The sequence below is a fragment of the Narcine bancroftii genome, chromosome 8 (genome assembly GCF_036971445.1).
Source record: "Narcine bancroftii isolate sNarBan1 chromosome 8, sNarBan1.hap1, whole genome shotgun sequence".
Lineage (NCBI taxonomy): Eukaryota > Metazoa > Chordata > Chondrichthyes > Torpediniformes > Narcinidae > Narcine > Narcine bancroftii.
Window position 1 is genome coordinate 136,353,890 of NC_091476.1, and position 19,805 is coordinate 136,373,694.

Here is a 19,805-nt window from a genome sequence, read left to right on the forward strand (position 1 = left end):
TTAAGAGAAGGATTAATCCCCTTCCCCTACTCACCTACATAATAAACCCTGTCTCCTCATGGGTAGGGTTTAATCAAAGCAAATGTGCAAAATACTTTGCAAACCAAGCAGCAGCTGTGGAGAGAGAAAAACAGTTTTCACTGAACAACTTTTCCACAGAGGCTGCCTGGCCTGCTGCATGGCTCCAGCATTTTCAATTTCAGATTCTCAGCAGCTGCAGCACATGACTTTTCAATAGGCTTCTTCAGGTGCATTCTCCGCCAAGGATGCGCCTGCAGAAGCGGATTCAGACCTGTGAAAGCGCAGCGCTGGCCATCTGAAAGGGACAGCTTCACGGGAGGCACCTCAGAGCTCACTCCGGCTCCTCTCCCTTCAGGCTGTCACGTTTGGGGTGGCTGGTTGTCAGAGCTGGGGCGGCCGGCGCGGGACATCCCCACACTGATCCCAGTGCCCCATGCTCTCCCCACAGCCCTGTATCAGTCCCCACACTGATCCCACTGCTCTGCCAGCGCCGGCCGCCCCAGCTCTGACAGTCTACGCCGGCCACCCCACAATTTGGGGACTGATACAGGGCTGGGGAGAGCACGGGGCAGTGGGATTAGTGTGGGGACATCCCGCACCGGCCGCCCCAGCACTGACAGCCCATGCCGGATGGCCCTGCCCTGATGTCCTGCGCCAGGGGTAGGGGCAGCGGGGAGGGAGGCTATCAGGCATTCGCCAGCTGATTGTCATCCACTTAGCAGCCGCTTTCAGGCGGCTGCGTTCAGGTGCCGGGAGGGGGGGACCTGAGTGCTCCGGCGATTATCCCTCCCGGAGGAGGGTTACAAAGTTCGCCTCGCAGGCGCCTCCCGCGCTTTCAAGTGGCCTCCCGACATCCGCATATGGGCATAATATGTGGCTTTACATCGGGGGATTTTGGCCACCTGAAAGTGCCTAATAAGAGTTGCTGGAAACTGAAAGCAGAATGAAAATACCTGAGCCTTTTCCAGTCCAGGCCTAATTTGCGACCCAATGGAATTTTACTGCAAGTTTACAATTTATTTTATTTTAATTCTGTAATGCCCCGGCGGAGTCTGTTACATGGCTTCCTTGTTATAAATGATTGATACAGAAAATATATATAGCCTCTACTCCACTAGATGCTATGATTGCACCAGACTGCACCAGTTTTACACAATTTGGGAACCAAGTGTTCACATCTCCACTCAAAGGGTCAGGATTAATTTTCGGAACTATCAGTGAGTGTGGCTGAACAGAGGATCAATCACCACTGATTTCATCTGATCATTTTTAAGGTTTCCACATCACCCGGTATACAAAGAATTGGCAGAAGGAAAACAAGGGGAAAAAAAAGTTGCAGAACTAGAAAATCCCATCTGATCGTGTCTTTGATATTCAAATATAGAAAATTTGAATATCCTGGGGGAGGTGCATCTGACATGACTTAAACTGTAAAATCTGAAACTGCTAGGTACACGTCAGGTGTTCAGCTGTCTGAGAACTCACAACAGAGCGAGATGGCGTCAATTGTGTCTGTACTTCTTCTGGGGTTATTTCTTCATGGTGTGTCAAGTGAGCCAAGGAATATTTGCAAGTTAGAAAATTCAGTCATGGGAGGTAACTTCACATTCACCGTCAGTCCAGATATCTATAAACCAAACACAACCTACACCGGTAAGTACCAGCTCAGTATCACAAAGGTACAACTTGTTCTTATGTACTGTACATGTATTTTTTTTAACTCCCAAAATTCCTTTAAAATTGGAGCACTGTACGATTTTCATTTGAGATGTGGAATCAATATATTTTTTTAGTATTTTTTGTTTGTTTTCATCTTGCATTACTTTCAGATGAAGCCTAATTAATGTTTGGACACTCTAGAGACAACAGGTCTGGTAAAGAATTTGTACAAATAGAGAAGGATAACCCCCTGCACGAGGGGTGGGAAACTCCAAAGCTTGGTTCTGGCTAAACATCATGAACAAATTAAGGGCTTGAAGGTGACTTTCTCAATATCTCACGTGTGGTTAAAAAAAAACTGATTGTAACAACACTTAGTAACTGACCTCTTCGTCAGGACACCAGTGGTGAGCATCAAAACTGAGAGAACAATTGCAGAAGGAGCAGAGGAAGCTGGTGGGAAAATTTTTTAATGTGCTGCAGTTTTGCTCGAGTCCTTCCAGTGACAGGAACATGAGAAAACGAACTTTGGCAGTGATTTTCTGATAAATATAGGTGAAATGTATAGAAAATAAATATTGTGAAGTAAAACATCCTGCTTGGGCACAGTCCTAGGGACCTGGGTTGGATCCTGATCTTGGGTGTGTCTGTGTGGAGATTACACATTTTTCCAGTGACTGTTTGGGTTTTGCTCAGGTGCTCCAGTTTCTTTCCACATTCCAAAGGTATTTGCCCACTATTAAATGCCCGTTAACAACAAAAGCATCAAAGGTTTGTTAGGGTGTCAATTTGCAGGCAGCAGGATAATCATCTCTTATCTGCTTACTATTCCCCATTACTGGAAATTCAGACTACCACTTTGATTTGGTTCACAGGTTAATAAACAGGAAAGTCTGCAGACATTAGGCTCTTTGACACAGGTGCTGAGAAGCAGAAAATCTGCGCAAAATTTTCTGCTCCTGCTGGCAGTGTAAAAATGTCATGTCATTTGCTAAATTCCATCCTGTAATTTTTCCACCAAGACCCCTACACATTTTTAGCGAGTGGCTACTGTCTAAATTGACTGTAGGCACTCGGTAAGAAAATGGGTTAATAAATATGATGTTCACCCTCCAATAAACTCTGCAACACAGGAAGGCAGAGCAAAAGTGCTTTCCGTGTAAACGATCGCTCGGAACCAAATTTTTAATGAAATTTTTCCTTTATTTCTGTGTAAAAAATCAAAATTATTACAATTGTGCAAGATACAAAAGTGCCGGGGAAACTCAGCAGGTCACACAGCACCCCATAGGAAGTCAAGGGTACGAATTTTTGGGCCTGATCCTTCATCAAGATTTGTTCCACTGGGCCTTATTGGGATCCACACCCTTGTCCCTATTGCAAAAAGACATAATTCTATGCTTAACATGGTTTCAGACTAGGATTTAATACTTTTCGAATTTTATTTTAATTGGCAGTGAGAAAAGGTTGTAGGTGAAAGTTTTGAAGGGCTGTTGGGCAATGCTGAAAGTTGTTGGGTGGTCAGGAGTTGATGGGTCAGGATTAGGGATATGGGATAGGTAAGGAATAGCCAGTAAAGAGGGTTCGGGTTGGGGTTAGGTTGTCAATATGCGGGCAGTGGGATAATCATCCCCCTTGTGTTCACATATTTCCCTTCTCTGGGGTTCTGTGTCACTCTGAACTGCCACTTTGTGCTGGCCCATGTTTTCATTACATTGTGTCTGTTTCTAGTCTCTCTTGGCCTCGTATCTTCTCCGGTTGGTCTCTGTATCATTCATTCAACAGTTTTTACAATTTGTATGGTGTTAGAGTAGAGTTAGTGTTGGGGTTATTGGTGCTGTTTCTTGGTAAGCTCGGGTCTGTGTTACTGAGTGTCCCTGTATTTGTCATAAGTGTGTTAGCGGGATGGGTAAGGAATAGCCAGTAAAGAGGGTTAGGGTTGGGGTTAGGGTTACAATTAGGGTTAAGGTTCTGTTTGGGACTGGTGTTGGGTTAGAATGGTTAGGGTTTGGTTTTGGACTGGGAATTGGGTTAGGACAGTTGGGATTATGTTTGGGTTGAGGTTAGGAGGATTAAGGTTATGTTTGGGGCTGGGATCGGTTAGGATGAAGTTTGGACTTGGGATTGGGGTTAGGAGGATTAGGTTTGGGATTGGGGTTGGGTTAGGAATGTGGAGGTTATGTTTGGGGTAAGGTTTGGGATTGGTGTTAGGAGCATTGAATTCAGGTTACGGTTGGTGTTGAGGGAAGGAGCTTCAGGGATGGGATTGTTTCAGGTGTGTGTGAGAGAAAGCAAATGGGAGAGATACAGGAAAGTAGAAATGGGGAATGGGACAGATAGTGTTGCTCCTCTGCAAGCTGATGTAGACTTGATGGGATGAATGGCCGCATTCTGTATAATTTTTAGTCTAAGATGGAAAAGTGTCCATTGAATGCCTGCACTGTGCTATACCTCATTCAGATCTGTGGAGACAGTCTCTCCAATGAACACATCTGCATATGAAGGGAGAAGGGTGCTGGATTTAAGTTTCAAGGTATTATCAACTGACTGAACATATACAACCCAACAAAATAGCATCTCTCAAGACCATAGTGTTCAATCGAAGACACAACACACAGTACGTCAAGAGAGTATAAACAATCAGAATAAAAATATAAATATTGGGTTGATTTACTTGGATACAGGATACTGTTCATCAGTCTCACTGCCTGTGGGAAAAAGCTATTCCCCCAGCCTGGCCGTCCTGATTTTTGGATGCTCATGCATCTCTTTCCTGTTTCCAGTGGATTAAAGATACTGTGCACTGGATGGGAAGGGTCTTCTATAATTCCTTGAACCCTAATTAGACAACTCCTCCAGTAAATGTCGTCTACAGAGAGAAGGGAGACCGCAGTGATCGACTGCTGTTTTAATGATGATCTATATAGACTTCTGATCTGAAGCCAAGCACAAGATAAAGATGCTGATAATTATTCTGGACTGCAGCTGAGGGAAAGCTGCTCTCACTCTGGAGGGCATGGCCACTGGCTCTGCTGCATCACCAGAGAAGGGTCAATGACCACTGAAATGCATCAAGCAAACTAAAGCTGGGAACTCAAACCGTGTTAGGGCCGTGTAAGTGTAGATCTGTTGGCAGAACTGGGAAGGTGTCAAAATACAATGTGTAAAGATGAGAAAAGAGATAATTTCATTAAAAATAATTCAGTATTATCTTTAGATTTTCTTCATCTGCTAGTTTTTACCTAAAGTGATAAACATACACGCCTTCTCCTGACTTATGAGTGAAAATTTGGCAAGGAAGCCTGCTGGGTGCAGCTTGATAACCAATTGGCAATGGTGGTGAAATCAGCTGAGGTAGGCAATGCAGATAAGGAAATGCAAAGGCTCTTGAGTGAGTCAAAGTAAACAGGGTGGAGATCAATTACATAAATGAATTAAATTAGAATCATGGCAGGGGAGGTATTTTGTTGCAGCTGAAGCATGCAAAAGTTGGAGGAACTCGATGAATGAGTCAGGGTGGCCACAGCTACAGCATAAACAACTTTGACTCAGGTAAACGAAAGTCCAAACTTTGGACACTGCCTGGAGGAGGCAATCCTAGCCATTGGATAAAGTGATGAGTCATGTAGATTTGATCAGGGTGTGACAAGAAATGTGGCAGATAAGGGATCCAGAAGGTAACTTTGGGCCAGCCTCACCCCCTGCCCTTGTCCAACAGGTGTGAGATTCATGCAGGCAGGATGGACGAGGGAAGAAACTGGGGTGGATGAAAAAACTAAGTGCAGCACTATGCGACATCAAAGTTGGCAATAGCGGGGCCAAAGGAGTGAGTAGAATTAGGCAGAAAGACACAATCCAGGCATCACCACAGGTCCTAATCCTTCCATTGGTTTCCAGGATTAAGAACATCCCTTCAGGGAAACATGGAATGAGAAAGGAGAGGCCTGGTTGCCATATGTAGTTCATGTGAGAACATTGCCATGGATGAAGGAAAAAGCTTCTGCTGAAAGGACTAGGTGTAGCCATCAAAAGGCAAAACTACTAAAGCTTGGGATGACTACCTGAGCTAGGTGCAGATTTCTGTACAGGGAGTTAATTGTATGGCTCAAAGACTGGAATTAAAGAAGTAGGTTCCATATGGGGAAGTAGTGGAAGCAGTACTGGAGACAGAGGATGGTTCTGATGGGTTGGTTTTATTTGAATCAGGCTGGAACCAACATCTAGAGCAGCAACTGTCTAGGGTTACAATTGAAGGTTTATACTAAATAGTGTGGTGGCAGGTTCTGGTGAGGGAAAATTTAGAAAGTTTAAAATGGGAGGTGTTGTGAAGTAGATAATTATAGAGTCTACCAGGAAAAGATAGGGTGCAGAAATACAAAAGTAAACATACCAATAGAGTTAAAACACAAACAATTGAATGTGAAATGTTTGTAACATGAAGAAAGAATAAATGGCAAAAATGGAAATAATCGAAATGATCTAATGATCTTTGTGCATTTCTTGGTCTTCCTTCTGATCTGAAATCTTCCCAATTCCTGGGCTCATTGTTCCTTTAGGTAAAGTTTTAAGTGCTTTTCTTAAATCATCTTTCCTTGAAACAAAACCATATTTTTTTTCATATAGATTGGGAAATTTATTGGGAATAAAGGCATGTTGTATGAAATTATGTTCTGAGAATTCATACTCAGTTTACAACAAATGGATATCCCTATATGGTGCTAGGGTGCATTAGGAAAAGTGGTCCAGCATAGATAAGCAAGAGTTCAATTTGTAGTTGGATATTAAGGAAAGAGGTCCTCAGAAGCTCAGAAGGCAGTGGGTACAAGAAGATCAAAGGGCAGCACAGTTAGCGAAGTGATTAGTGCAATGCCATTACAACACCAGTGATATGGGTTCAAATCCAATGTTATCTGAAAGTAGTCTGCATTGGCTTCCTCCGGGTGCTCCATTTCCTCCCACCCTTCAAAAATATATGAAGTTTAGGTTATTTTGAGGTATTTAGGCAGCATGGACTCGTGGACCAGAAGGGTCTGCTACCTTGTTGTATGTTAATTTTTTTTAAAAATAGTGCTGGTTGTGCAGGAGTCTAAGGGGAAAGAAAGACTTGCATCGACATAGTACCTTTTGTGTACTGAAGCGATTCTAGAGTGCTTTATCACCAATGCAGTTGTAAATGAGAGTGACCTGGACTTAGTTCTTGAAGCTCAACTGATGAATGAGAAAGCCGAAGCCAAAAGGGCTGTGGAAAGATCACAATTAGTGAACTTCACACTGATGGCTTCGGCTGCTTGGGTGTCATTGGGATTCTCAAGATGGAAACTTATTTCTTCAGTAAACCAGCGAAGAAATTATTGAGGCGCTGGCAGTATATTGGAGATAAAGGGTGCAAGTATCCAAGAACAAGGTGTTCAAAGTAAAGAGATTTCAGAGGTGGAATCTTGAAAGGAGTTTGGAGAAATTCCTCACTCATTCACAGTTTAACCTTCAGTAGCTCAGGTGGAAACCATTATGCATGCAGTACCCGAACAGTCACCAGTGTCCACCAATCGGATCCCATATCTAGTAAAAACACAGAAATGCTGGAGGAACTCAGCAGGTCTCACAGCACCCATAGGAGGTATAGATGACAGTCATTTATAGATCTTTACCTGTTATGGATGCTGTGAGACCTGCTGAGTTTTTCCAGCATTTCTAGGTTTTTACTACAATCACAGCATTTGCAGACTTAGGTGCTTCACTCAATTACCAAACCTAGCAGTCTACCGCTCTACTTCAATTTGGGCTAACTTTGATGTTTGAGAATCTGATGCACTGAGCACCTTCCAGCCCATTTAAACATGACCCTTTACATTCAGCCCCATCTAATGAGTCACCTAGGCTCACATAATACACCAAAGTGAATTCCAAAGTTAACACGACATTCTGAATGAGCCTCCAGCAATATGGTGGGAAACTTCTGTAAAAGTTTATGCCGCTGATGTTTATTGCTGCAAATGGTGGTTGTGTATTTGTGGTATATTACAACTAAAGGTCTTCAACAGCTGCAATCCTCAAGTTGTCTTAAGGCCAGAACAAAGTGCGGTGAATGCTGGCCTGTTCACACCCCTCACAACTGAGTTTAACTCCTGCTCCAGTTGAGAAATGAAGCAAAATAAAATTTACCCATCTCACTTCTGGTTCCTGCTGGAATAAGCATGGACACCAATAAATCATATCAAGACTCAAAATTTAGATGTGAATATCCCACCTTGGTAAAGAGAGTTTGTTTGGTAGGAACTGAGATAGGTTCGCTGAGAGCCATGGTTGAATTTCTTTTTATCTTTTTTTTAAGTGTACAATACTGGTGACTTCATATCAAGACGGCCTTTATCCTCTCTTAGCAATAATACAAGATGACTGGAGAGGAAAATTTGAATTGGCCCCTTAATCTGACCCTCCCCAACCAGGCTGCCTGGCTATCCAGCTCACGGATAGCTACCTGAATTCATCAAATGACAAGATTTATTGCTAAAAGTTAGAAATTATCTAGTGAGTATTTTGGATAAGCAGAAACACAGAGCCCTGGATAATGTACTTCCATTTTTTCACTGGAATTCTCAGAAAATAAGTTATAAAAGTCTATTTTAATTGCCATCAACTAATTTTTAGAAGCATGTCATTATCACATAGTACAATGATGTTGATGGAAAATTTTTTGCATGACAAAAAGTTAATCAATAAAAGTTCAAAGTTCAGATTTATTGTTAGAGTACATATATGACATCACATACAACCCTGAGATTCCTTTTCCTGTGGACCAGGCAGAATTTCTACTTATCTGTAGTTAAAAAAAAGTGCTCAAGAAAAGATAGATGTACAAAAGAGAGAAATATAAACAAAAAAAGAAGTTCAACCAAATGGACTGCGCAATAAGAAAATAAATATTTCATAATAAATAGTGTGCAAAGTGACAATTCTTACATAATCTTTCAAATTTCATCGAATTGACTTGAAGAGCTCCGTTTCAACAGCTTTGATTTCATTTGGGAATATTAACTTTTGTGTTTTTGCTTTCTCAGTTACCATTTCAGGCTTCCAAAATAACACAATGGTGGCGTTGTCAGCTTACAGCAAAAATGAATCTGTTGGAATGTGGCAACAAAATAGCTCAGACTGCTATGGAGTTATAGGGGTGAGGAATGAGTTTGCAAGTGAAAAATGGACTTCGCCAGATAGCATTGAAAATTATGTCAAAATAAGGTATTGTTTAACTTTTATCTTTTCATCAAAGCTTCTTACAAGTTGGAAACACAGGAGACACTGTAGATGTTGGAATCTGGAGTAACAAGCAATCTGCTGGAGGAACTCAGCAGGTTGAGCAGGCCAAATGAGAGGAAAAGGAAGGTCACCATTTTACGCCAGGATTCTGGCCATTCTTTTTCTCCCATTGACGGTGCTCCACCTGCTGAGTTCCACCAGCAGATTGTTAGTGGTTTTTCCAAGTTGCCACCACTTGACATGTATTGAATCACTCAGTGTCTCTGAACTGTGACTGGCTTGTGCAGTACATATCTAATCCATGAATATCAAAGAAGAATAGTTGTCTGCAGCAAATACAGATCTTGTTGTGTGAACTATAAGGTTTGTTTTCTGGTTTAAAGATTTATATATACATCATAGCCAATGTATATGTGCAGAAATCAGAAAGAAATTAGTCACTGGATAAGAGATTGAATTCTATTTAAATTTAAAATGTTTACATTTAAATCTTATTTACAACATGGTAGAAGCTGATTCCGGACCTTTAGATTAGATTAGATTCAACTTTATTGTCATTGTGCCAAAGGACATTTATCATTCATGCATTTCCTTCCTTCTCTAGGGCATACATTAATAAAATGGGAAATGGTTCATATGTCATGGACAAGATCCTCCACAAAGGTAGGATTTATTTTAATGTTCAGTTGAGGAATTGGTTGTTTATTTTTGAAAATATTATTTAATTTTTTTCCATACATTAAATCGTAGCCAAATGCAAAATAGAGTAGTAAGTGTTAGTATCAAATCCATTATACATGATGGTATCCCTGCCCCCCAACCCCCTCCCCTAAACAAAATTCCAAGAAAAGAAATGAAAATAAGGAAAAACATAGAAAAAGAACGATAAAGAAAAGTAAGAAAACAAGAATAGAAACCTGGTTGCTGAAGGACACCCTCACCACAGGTTCTAATCATTTATATCCTTTAATACTTCCAAGGAGGTTAACAAGTTTCAAAGTGTAGGGAAAACATCTATAAATTAATTCCCTCAATTTGTAAATACAGGCATCAAATTTTCAAAAATGCATCATATTTATTTCTCAAATTATAATAAATCTTCTCAAGAGGAATACAGCTATGCATTTCTGCATTCCATCACTCCATACTTAGATGGGTGTCCAAATTCCAAGTTACTGCTATACATTTTCTTTCTACTGCCAAGGCAATCTTTACATATTCTTTTTGATATATAGATAACTTCAATTGTGGTTTTATCCCTTCAATATTACCTAATAAAAATATCATTGGGTTTTGTGGGAATTTAATTCCTGTAACCTTTCTAAAAAAAAATTGCAAAATTTAGCCTAAAAGATCTCACTTTAGGACAGGACCAAGTAGTATTTTAAAAAAATACCCATCACATGACCACATCTAAAACACTAGTCTGATAAATCTGATTTCAATCTATTTAACTTCCGTGGTGTGAGACATAATTATGTAAAATGATTGTTATTTGTTGATAAAAAAATTTTATTGGTCCTATCCATGTTATTTTTAAGAGATAAATCTAAAATATTACTGACCAGCTGCCTCAGATTCTCCCTGCCACACAAAAAAAACCTAGGTAGAAATAATCTTGCCTTTTCTGCCCTTCGTTACCTGATTCATTAGCTGGAGTAGGTTATGGAACTTTCCAGCTGACCCAGGCATCAATCTTCATAAAAGGAAAGAAATTGATCAGGACTCCTCCTCCTTATCCTTGTTCAACGAACCCACCCAGTTCAGACAACCTACTTTTCCCTTTGCCCCCCTATGAGAATGACCTCTGTTGAAAGGCTGGAGTGATGAAATAATTAACATAGTTCCATCTGGAAGAGATGGCCATTCATGGATTTGTGGATTGACAAGCTGAAGGGAAACAGAGAGACACAGGGGATTAATTTATTATCATGTTTATATTTATTGTGGTTGATATAGGCAGTACTATATTTGAAATAAATTAGAGTAAAAATAATTGTGTAATTTATGTTGCTTCACACAAAAAACGTTATGACCACTCCAATGAGCAACTTGACTGATACTCCAAACAACAACATAGGTAAGGTCACAGTGAAGTGCTAGAAGTTTTAAGATACTGCATAGATCTGCTCCTTGTTAAATTAAATACTTTTGTTCAAAATACAAATTACAAGAACTTCAATATTAACTACAAGGTAGATCTTTTTCTTCACAGCATCTAGCTTAAGAGAAAATACAATATCTTCACTAATGTTAAGGGGTTCCTTCAACATATAATTACTGAAGCATCTCAATTATTAAGTGAAATTTAGTCAAACCAACCCCTAATCAGATCAGGTCTCTAATATTATTCAGCTGAATAATTTGAATGAGTAAGGATTATTTTAATATTCAGTAATGAATGGACAGTTATTGTCAGATAATTAAAAACTATTTCCGCAATTTTTATTTCAATGATTTTTTTTAAAAAAACCATACTGGTCTCCATTCTTTTTGAGAGTGGGGTGCATGAATGGAATGACTGCATCCAGTCACCAGAGACCCAGGAGGAAATTATCCTTTTCTTTCTCATGCCTCATGAGTCCATAGAACCAAAGAAGATTACTGCACAGGAACAGGCCAAATTATTTTTTTCCTAGTGTCTCAGTCCTGCAGCCATTCAATAGCCTGCCATACCTCTCCCATCCAAGTACCTGTCCAAATTCTTCTTAAATGTTAAAATAGAGCCTGCATTCACTTCTTCAACTGACAGCTCCTTTCACATTCCCACCACTCTCTGTGTGAAGAGGTTCCCCCTAAACCTTTCCCCTTTCACCCTTAATCTATGTCATCTGGTTTGTGTATCTCCTACCCTCAGTGGAAAAAGCCTATCTACATTTACTCTGTCTATTCCCATCATAATTTTAAATACCTCATCAAATCCCCCTCATTCTTCTACACTCCAGGGAATAAAGCCATAACCTGTTAACCCTTCGCTATAACTGAGTTCCTGAAGTCTGGCCAACATCCCAGTAAATCTTATCTGTACTCTTTCCATCTTACTGAAATCTCTCCTGTAGTTAACTGTCCAAAACTGCACACAATACTCCAAATTTGGCTTCACCAAAGTCTATACTGTACAACTTTACCATAACATCCCAACTCTTACACAAGACTTTGATTTATGAAGGCCAATATGCCAACAGCTCTCTTTACAACCCATTCACTCTGTGTCATCACTTTCACAGAACTGTGTACCTGTATTCCCAGATCCCTCTGTTCTACCAACCTCCTCGGTGCCCTATCATTTACCATTGTATGTTTTTTCTTGCAACACCTCACACATCTGCATTAAATTCCATCTGCAATTGTTCAGCCCATTTTTCCAGCTGGTCCAGAACCTTTTGAAAGCTTTGAAAACCTTCTTCACTGTCCACAACACCTCCAATCTCAGTGTCATCTACAAATTTGCTGATCCAATTGACCACATTATCATCCAGATCATTGATATAGATGACAAACAACAATGGTCCCAGCACTGATCCCTGAGGCACACCACTAGCCACAGGCCTCCAGCCTAAGAAGCAACCATCCACCACTCCTCTCTGGCTTCTTCCGTTTAGTCATCGTCGAATCCAGTTCACTACTTCACCATGAATACCTAGTGTCTGAACCTTCCTGATTAACCTTCCCATGTAGAACCTTGTCAGAGGCCTTACTAAAGTCCATGCAGATAACATCCAAGCCTTTCCTTTGTCATTTCCTGATAACCTCCTCAAACAAATCTACAAGATTTGTTAAGCATGACCTACCATCCACAAAGCCATGTTGATTATCCATATTCAGTCCCTGGCTATCCAAATAATTGTATATCCGATCTCTTAGAACACCTTCCAATAATTTACCTACTACTGACGTCAGACTCACCAGCCTATATTTTCTAGGGTTACTTTTGGAGCCTTTTTTAAAACAATGGAGCAGCGTAAGCTACCCTCCAATCCTCCAGTACCACACCTGAGGAGAAGGACATTTTAAATATTTCTGCCAGAGCCCCTGCAATTTCTACTCTAGTTTCCCTAAAGGGCCAAGGAAATATCTTGTCAGGCTCTGGAGATTTATCCACCCTTATTTACCTTAAGACAGCAAGCACCCCCCCTCCTCTTTAATCGGTATAGGTTCCATGACCTCACTGCTTATTTTCCTTACTTCCCATGACTCTGCTTTCATATCATGAGTGAATACTGATGAAAAAAAAAACATTAAAGATCTCCTTCATCTCTTTTGACTCATACATAGCCAACCACTCTGATCTTCAAGGGAGCCTATTTTGTCCCTTACTATCCTTCTGCTCTTAATGTACCTGTAGAAACCCTCAGGATTTTTCTTCACATTGTCTGCCAAAGCAACCTCATGTCTCCTTTCAGCCTTTCTTGAGGTTTTTCTTGCATGTTATACTCCTCAAGTACCTCATTTGCTCCAATGTTGCCTATACCTGTGTAATGGAAGATTTAAACCGTGTTTTTTACTTTTGCATCCTTTGCTTCTGCAAGGCTGAGAACCTACTTGTTTTTAGAATCAGCAGACATAAGCTAAATTCCATCGAGGGGCCAGAGATGCTGTTATCTGACGAAAGGACATCTGTGTACCAAGAACATTTAATCTTCCTGCTTGTTTTGGTCACAGACTGTCAGAGGCCTAACCTTGATGCAAAATAAACCATTGTATTCAAAGTGATAAGCTGAAAATTACAAGCGTGCTAGCTTGCTCGCTTATCTTTCTTGCTGTGCTGGGAATAGGTGCTTGGGTAAGCAGTTTTTGGGTAATATAAGCCATGGTCCCGCTGCTGAAGTTTGAGACTCCGAGAGGTGGCAACATCTCTCAGCAAGAAGAAGAATTTCTAGAGTCCAGCCAACGTCCAGGTCGGGGGAGGTGGAGAAGCTGCTACCGGGGCCCCGACAACCAAAACTACAAGTGTGCGTTCGTTGCCTCGCTTCGGCAGTTGGGACCAGTCCAGGCGTTGATAAGTATAATTGGGAAGGGCTTGCATATTGTAGTTTGAAATCAGCTTTTGAATTTGTAATAAACATCTGTATAAACTGAACTGCTCTGGGTGTGTGTGTGTGTATTTTCTTTCGGTAGCTCAAACACTGTGACCAATCTAAAACGAACAAAGTGAGAGGTACAAGTTTACCCAGGACAACCTGTTACACACTTCTCTCTTCTTTCAAACCTGATCCCGAATATGCCCCAAAACCCAAAGTTCCCTATGCCTGCTAACCTTGCTTTTAATCCTGACAGGAACACACAAACTCTGTACCATTCAGCCCTTTTACAGTATGGGACTCCCAGCCAATATATGGAAAATTAAATCCACTACTATCACAACTTTATGTTTCCTGCAGCTGTTTACTATCTCTTTACAGATTTGCTCCTCTAATTCTTGCTGACTATTGGGCAGTCTATAATACAACCCTGTGAGTGTGGTCATGACTTTTCCCTTCCTCAGCTCCGCCCATATAGCCCTCGTAGATAAGCCCTCTCGTCTGTCCTGTATGAGCACAGCTACGATATTTTCCCTGATGAGCAATGCCACACCTCCCCCTTTCATCCCTCCTGTTCTATCGCAATCTAAAGCAATGGAAGCCAGGAACATTGACCTGACAGACCCGCCACCCGTCCTGCAACCAAGTTTCACTAATGGCCAGAATGTCATAGTTTGCTGTAAGCTCGTCTGCCTCTCCTACAATATTCCTTGCATTGAAATAGATTCACCTGAGTACATTTCCACCATGTACAGCCCATTGACTTCTAACAGTGCAAACAATTTTCACGTCATCTTTTCCCTCCTCTACTGCTCCACCTGCTCTGGCACTCTGGTTCCTGTCCCCCTGAAAATCTAGTTTAAACCCGCCAGAGCAGCACTTGCAGGTTCCTTTAGGCTGAAGTAGGCAATGGACCTCCACAGCTGAGCTAGACAATAATCGCAAAGCAATGACTCTTGTATATCTCTCCTGATCTAAGCCCATGCAGCAATATAAAGGATTCCAGTTGGGACCAGATCTGTATTTCCCTGTAAAATAGTGCTTTAGTTGAGCTGGTGGAGGGATGTTGTGGGCCTGTGAAGTTAGAGCTGAGAATTACAAAAGGAAATGGTTAGTACAAGGCTGTTATATCGCCAGTGACTGGGGTTCACATCTGGTGCAGTCTGTAAGGAGTTTGTACCTTCTCCCTGAGTCTGTGTGGATTTCCTCTGGGTGCTCCAGTTTCCTCCCATGCTTCAAAAGTGTACCGGGGTTGTAGGTCAATTGAGGGTAAATTGGGCAGCATGGGCTTGTGGGCCAAAAGGGCCAATTACCGCTTTTTTTGTGTCTTAATTTAAATGTTTTGAAATGTTAAAAGGAAATTGACCTGTAAACCCTCAAGGACACAGATCATAATTATACCAATGTGGTTGTTCCTCCTCCTGAAGTCAGGTATCACATCTAGATAGAAGCTGGAAGAATTTGCTGTTCATGCATCTTTGATGCAACAATACTTACTCATTCAATTCACACTTGCAGAATTAGAACCTGGTTGGATTTTGGATATATTCACATTATTGCATGCGTTCACTTTTATAGAAGGGTCATTATGCTGTCTTTACACAGGTAGCAACATGACCACTCCAATGATGAATTCAACTTACACTCCAACGATGAATTCAACTTACACTCCAACGATGAATTCAACTTACACTCCAACGATGAATTCAACTTACACTCCAACGATGAATTCAACTTACACTCCAACGATGAATTCAACTGTCATTCCAGCCAACATCACAGGTAAGGTCACAGAAAGTGCCAGAAGGTTTAAACCAATGTATGCATTTATCTAGAAGCTTCTGCTCCTTATTATAGACCAAGCATTACTTGTAAACATCGTGAAAAACTGACATTTGAAATATCTGTTCCAAAAGCTTCAATACTAACTTAAGGTAGTTATTTTATTTCACGGCATCAACATTGAGGGAACAAAAGTGGAAAATATAATTTGTATGGACTTGTATTTTCCATTACTAAAGCACATTTTTCATAAATGTCCCAATCTCAGACATTGCTTCAGCTTCTCACTGTCTCAGGTTCCATTTGGAACTCTGAACAAATAAATTTAGTCGACTGTCTTCTTCTCCTTGATGGGATTTGCAATAGGGTGTAAATTGTGGTCTTATTCCATTTTGAGTTGTTTTATTGGAACTTTTTAAAAACACTTGAGAATATCCTGTTCTCAAATATTTTTAAATATTCACTGATTGTGCTCAATTAAAGTGTTTTTATGACTCAATTGCTTCATTTATTGTAACTTTTTGGCATTTCTATCTCAGCGAGCCTCAATTATCACACAGAGAATAATCAATCTCTTCAGCATGAAGCCAAGATCAAATGCTCTCCATCTTTTCTGATTAGCTGTGGGACTATCAATTTGTTCCACCTGCTGTTTTATGAGTTTGCTTGACCAACAAGGCTTGCAAAATTCCTTATTTGCTTACTCTAACACAGACACATCCATTTAGGCTCCGCACTTGAGCAGCATTAGAAATAGGCTGAGATCTTGTGCAGTACACAAACTCACCTTCATCAGACAGGTCACATACTTCCCCTGTGACATTCCTGACAAAGGGCTCAGACCCAAAACATTGATTGGCTTTTATGCTGTGTGACTTGCTGAGTTTCTCCAGCATGTTTGTGTATTGCAAGTCACTGGATGCGTTCACTGTAACATGGGGAATTGGGAGACTTAAAACATGAATGTATTATCATTTGGGCTGTCAATGCTCTATTTTAGCTTTATTCAAATTAAATTAATGTGTAATAAATGTGATACCTTTATACAGCTAATAACAACATGACCACTCCAATGAGAAACATCTCCACGGTGAACACCTTTATGACCACTACTACGGGGCAAACTACAAGGTCCACAGGGAATGTGATTAGCTTCAAGCTGCTGCATGGATTTACCTCCATTCTTCTGCTCCTTATGATTCCAGAACTGTTATAAATAGCATGAAATGCTGACTTGCAACATACCTTTTTCTAAAAAAAAACTTTCAATAATAATAATTATATTGTCCTTTCATTCCACAGGATCAAACATGAGGGACTAAAACTGGGAAATGTATTTTGTAGGAACTTTACATTATTGTCCCACTCTCAGATCTTGCACTTTGCTTCTCACTGTCTCCTTGCCACAGAAAGTTGCTGAGGCATGTTTGTTAGGTTATGTTTAAAGGGGAGTTTGATGTTGCCTGTTAGCTAAAGGGATCAAGCGATTTTGGAGAAAAAACAGGAGTAGGGTACTGCAGTTGTATGGTTAGCTATTGAATGGAGATGCTAGCTTGAAGGATTGAATGTCCTTCTGTTGCTCTTATTTTCTATGTTTCTATGTCTTATGTTTCACTAGGAACCCAGTACAACAAACTCAGTAGACTGTGTTCTTCTCCTTGTTGGCCTCTGCATCTCCATATAGAATAAAGCCCATTTACATTTTACCCCCCCCCCCACCAAAAGAATGCCAGACAAACAGCTGAATATGCCAATATGGGTTTCTTTCAAGTATAGCTTTATTATTAAATTATTCAGTGAACGTGATTGAATGGGTATTGTCATATGGTTTGATAATTTATTATACCTTCCTTGTCACCTATAACAGGAGCCCCAAGTTATCCCCAAACTAAATAGTTAATTTCTTCAGTGCAGAGACAAGATTAGATAGCCTTGAGCATTTCTGACTGTCTGTGGAAGTCCTGATCTTCTCTGGCTACTGTGACAGGAGGTAGCTTGACTAACAAACCACGCAAAGCTTCAGGTCATCAGCGATAGCAATAAATCCAAGAGAAACCTCACCATTCTTACCTCTGCACTTTAAAATAAAACAAAACCGTTTTGTTTGTTTCTTTTAAATTCTGTTCCATTCTGTTAGAGCAAGTATTCATTGGAATAACAATTTAATCATCTAAACTCCACAAAATAATTTCATAAATGTTAAATTCCTAAAATACATTTTTATTAATAGTTAACTGCAAATAAATTGAAATTAGTAACATCAAACTCCCAATTAAATCACTTTTCTAAAATAATTGAGCAGTCAACCTTACCCAAACAAGTGGATAGTTATTATCAGATCAAGGAGATCTTTAATTCGTGACAATTAAAATCATATTCAATTGTTGATGTTCCAATATGAGAATCCTATCACCTGCATGGCTGATGTTTTAATCTTTGAAAAATCTTGCTTCCCCAGGACTCGAGTGTTTAAAACCTGATTTAACATTGAGTTAACCATATAACCATTTACGGAGCAGAAAAAGGCCACGTCGGCCTTTCGAGTCTGCACCGGTTCACTGGAACAACTCCATTAGTTCAAACCTCTCGCTCTCTGCCAATAACCCTCCAACCCCCTCACCTCTATGTACACATCCAACCTTCTCTTAAATGACAGAAGGGACCCTGACGCAACTATTTCATGTGTAAACATAGAAGTGATATTCTCATACAAATGTCAGACTGTAAATTCTTAATAACATTAAAAGAGCCGAGAAAGAGATTTGATTCATGCTTTTGGAATGATCACCTGCTAATGTTGAACATACAAACGCTACCCTATGATCATGTTTGTCAGTTTTCAACAATCTCCCTCCATGAAGTCATTGAGTGTGAAATTACTCTTCGGTTTTCCCTCTGCCTCTGACTTTGGAGGTTTCTTCATCACAAACAACGTTATTGATCCAAAAATTATGATTTTATTGATTTATTGTTTCAGGTTTTATTTTTCTTTTGTGAAATAACAACTTTGTTTTAATGCAGAATATTGCACAATGTTAGACAATCTCAGCATGACACCAAAGGCAATCTTTTGAGACAGAGGCCATGTTATGAAGATTTGCAGACATAGGATTTGCAACCTGAAGAATAATAGGTTATAGTGTCCTTCAAGATAAAGCCATGGTGAATGATTTCTATAAGGCATATATTAAAGATTTTATAAATCCAATGAAGTTATTTACAAATAATTGTTGCTTACATTAATAATAAAATATAAAAGTGATCACATTATATGTACAGGTATATCTTGTGAAAATCTATGAATTTGCAAATGATATGCCTTATTAATAAAACATCATCTGCTCTTGGCCTCTTGAAATAAAAATAAATGAGCTTGAATCAAGGCAATTTTCTGTTTTTTACTGCATAACACAGCTGTTGTGGAAGAGCAACTTTTCAAATTGAGGACGAAGACGCAGGAAATTAGGAGATTGAAAATGAGAAGTAGGTGTAGAAAAGATGTGAAAATACTATGCTGGAGAAACTCAGCAGGTTAAGCAGCGGACATAACGAACATATCAGGCCTGAGCCCTTCATCAAGGTATGAGAAAAATGTAGACAGACACCTGAATAAAATGGTGGGGGGAGGGGCAGAGGAGGCCCACAGGCAGGAGGTAATAAGTAAAAAGGGAGCGAGGGCACCAGCAAGACAGGGGCAAGGGGGATAGCTCTGTAAATGGAGAGGGAAGGGGGAGGAGAACTGGAGGAAAGGAGACTGAGGGATGTTAGAAAACAGAGATCAATGTTAAGGCCATCTGGTTGGAGAGTGCCCATATGGAATACTAGATGTTGCTCTTCCAAATTAAGGGTGGCCTTGGTTTATCAGTGTATGAGGCCATGGACAGAAATGTCTTTGTGGGAGTGGGGAAGGGTACAAGACGTCCTGCTGTTAAATATCTACCTCTTCTGAAAGATTGCAGCTGCAGATACAGAAGCCTAGATTCCTCACTCATGTTGCTTTGGATGTTGACATTTTTTTTTTTCCCCTCAAGAGTCACTCACCAGTTTCCCCATTGGTCACATTAC

General features: G+C 40.3%; 1 protein-coding gene across 1 annotated transcript; it reads left to right on the forward strand.

The window, feature by feature from the left end:
• The first annotated feature begins 1,459 nt into the window (after window positions 1–1,459).
• On the forward strand, window positions 1,460–19,122 carry LOC138741211 (placenta-expressed transcript 1 protein-like). The gene is made up of 5 exons (XM_069894938.1): window positions 1,460–1,674; window positions 8,739–8,919; window positions 9,542–9,600; window positions 15,564–15,740; window positions 16,790–19,122. The coding sequence occupies exons 1-5, from the start codon at window positions 1,518–1,520 to the stop codon at window positions 16,954–16,956; spliced, it is 741 nt and encodes a 246-aa protein (XP_069751039.1). The 5' UTR covers window positions 1,460–1,517; the 3' UTR covers window positions 16,957–19,122.
• The last annotated feature ends 683 nt before the right edge of the window (window positions 19,123–19,805 follow it).

Excerpts from the sequence above, each read along its gene's own strand:
- LOC138741211 (XM_069894938.1), top strand. The coding sequence starts at position 1,518 with ATGGCGTCAATTGTGTCTGTACTTCTTCTGGGGTTATTTCTTCATGGT. Across the intron at positions 1,675-8,738 it reads ACCAAACACAACCTACACCG|TTACCATTTCAGGCTTCCAA; the intron begins GTAAGTACCAGC and ends TTGCTTTCTCAG. Across the intron at positions 15,741-16,789 it reads CATTCCAGCCAACATCACAG|CTAATAACAACATGACCACT; the intron begins GTAAGGTCACAG and ends ACCTTTATACAG.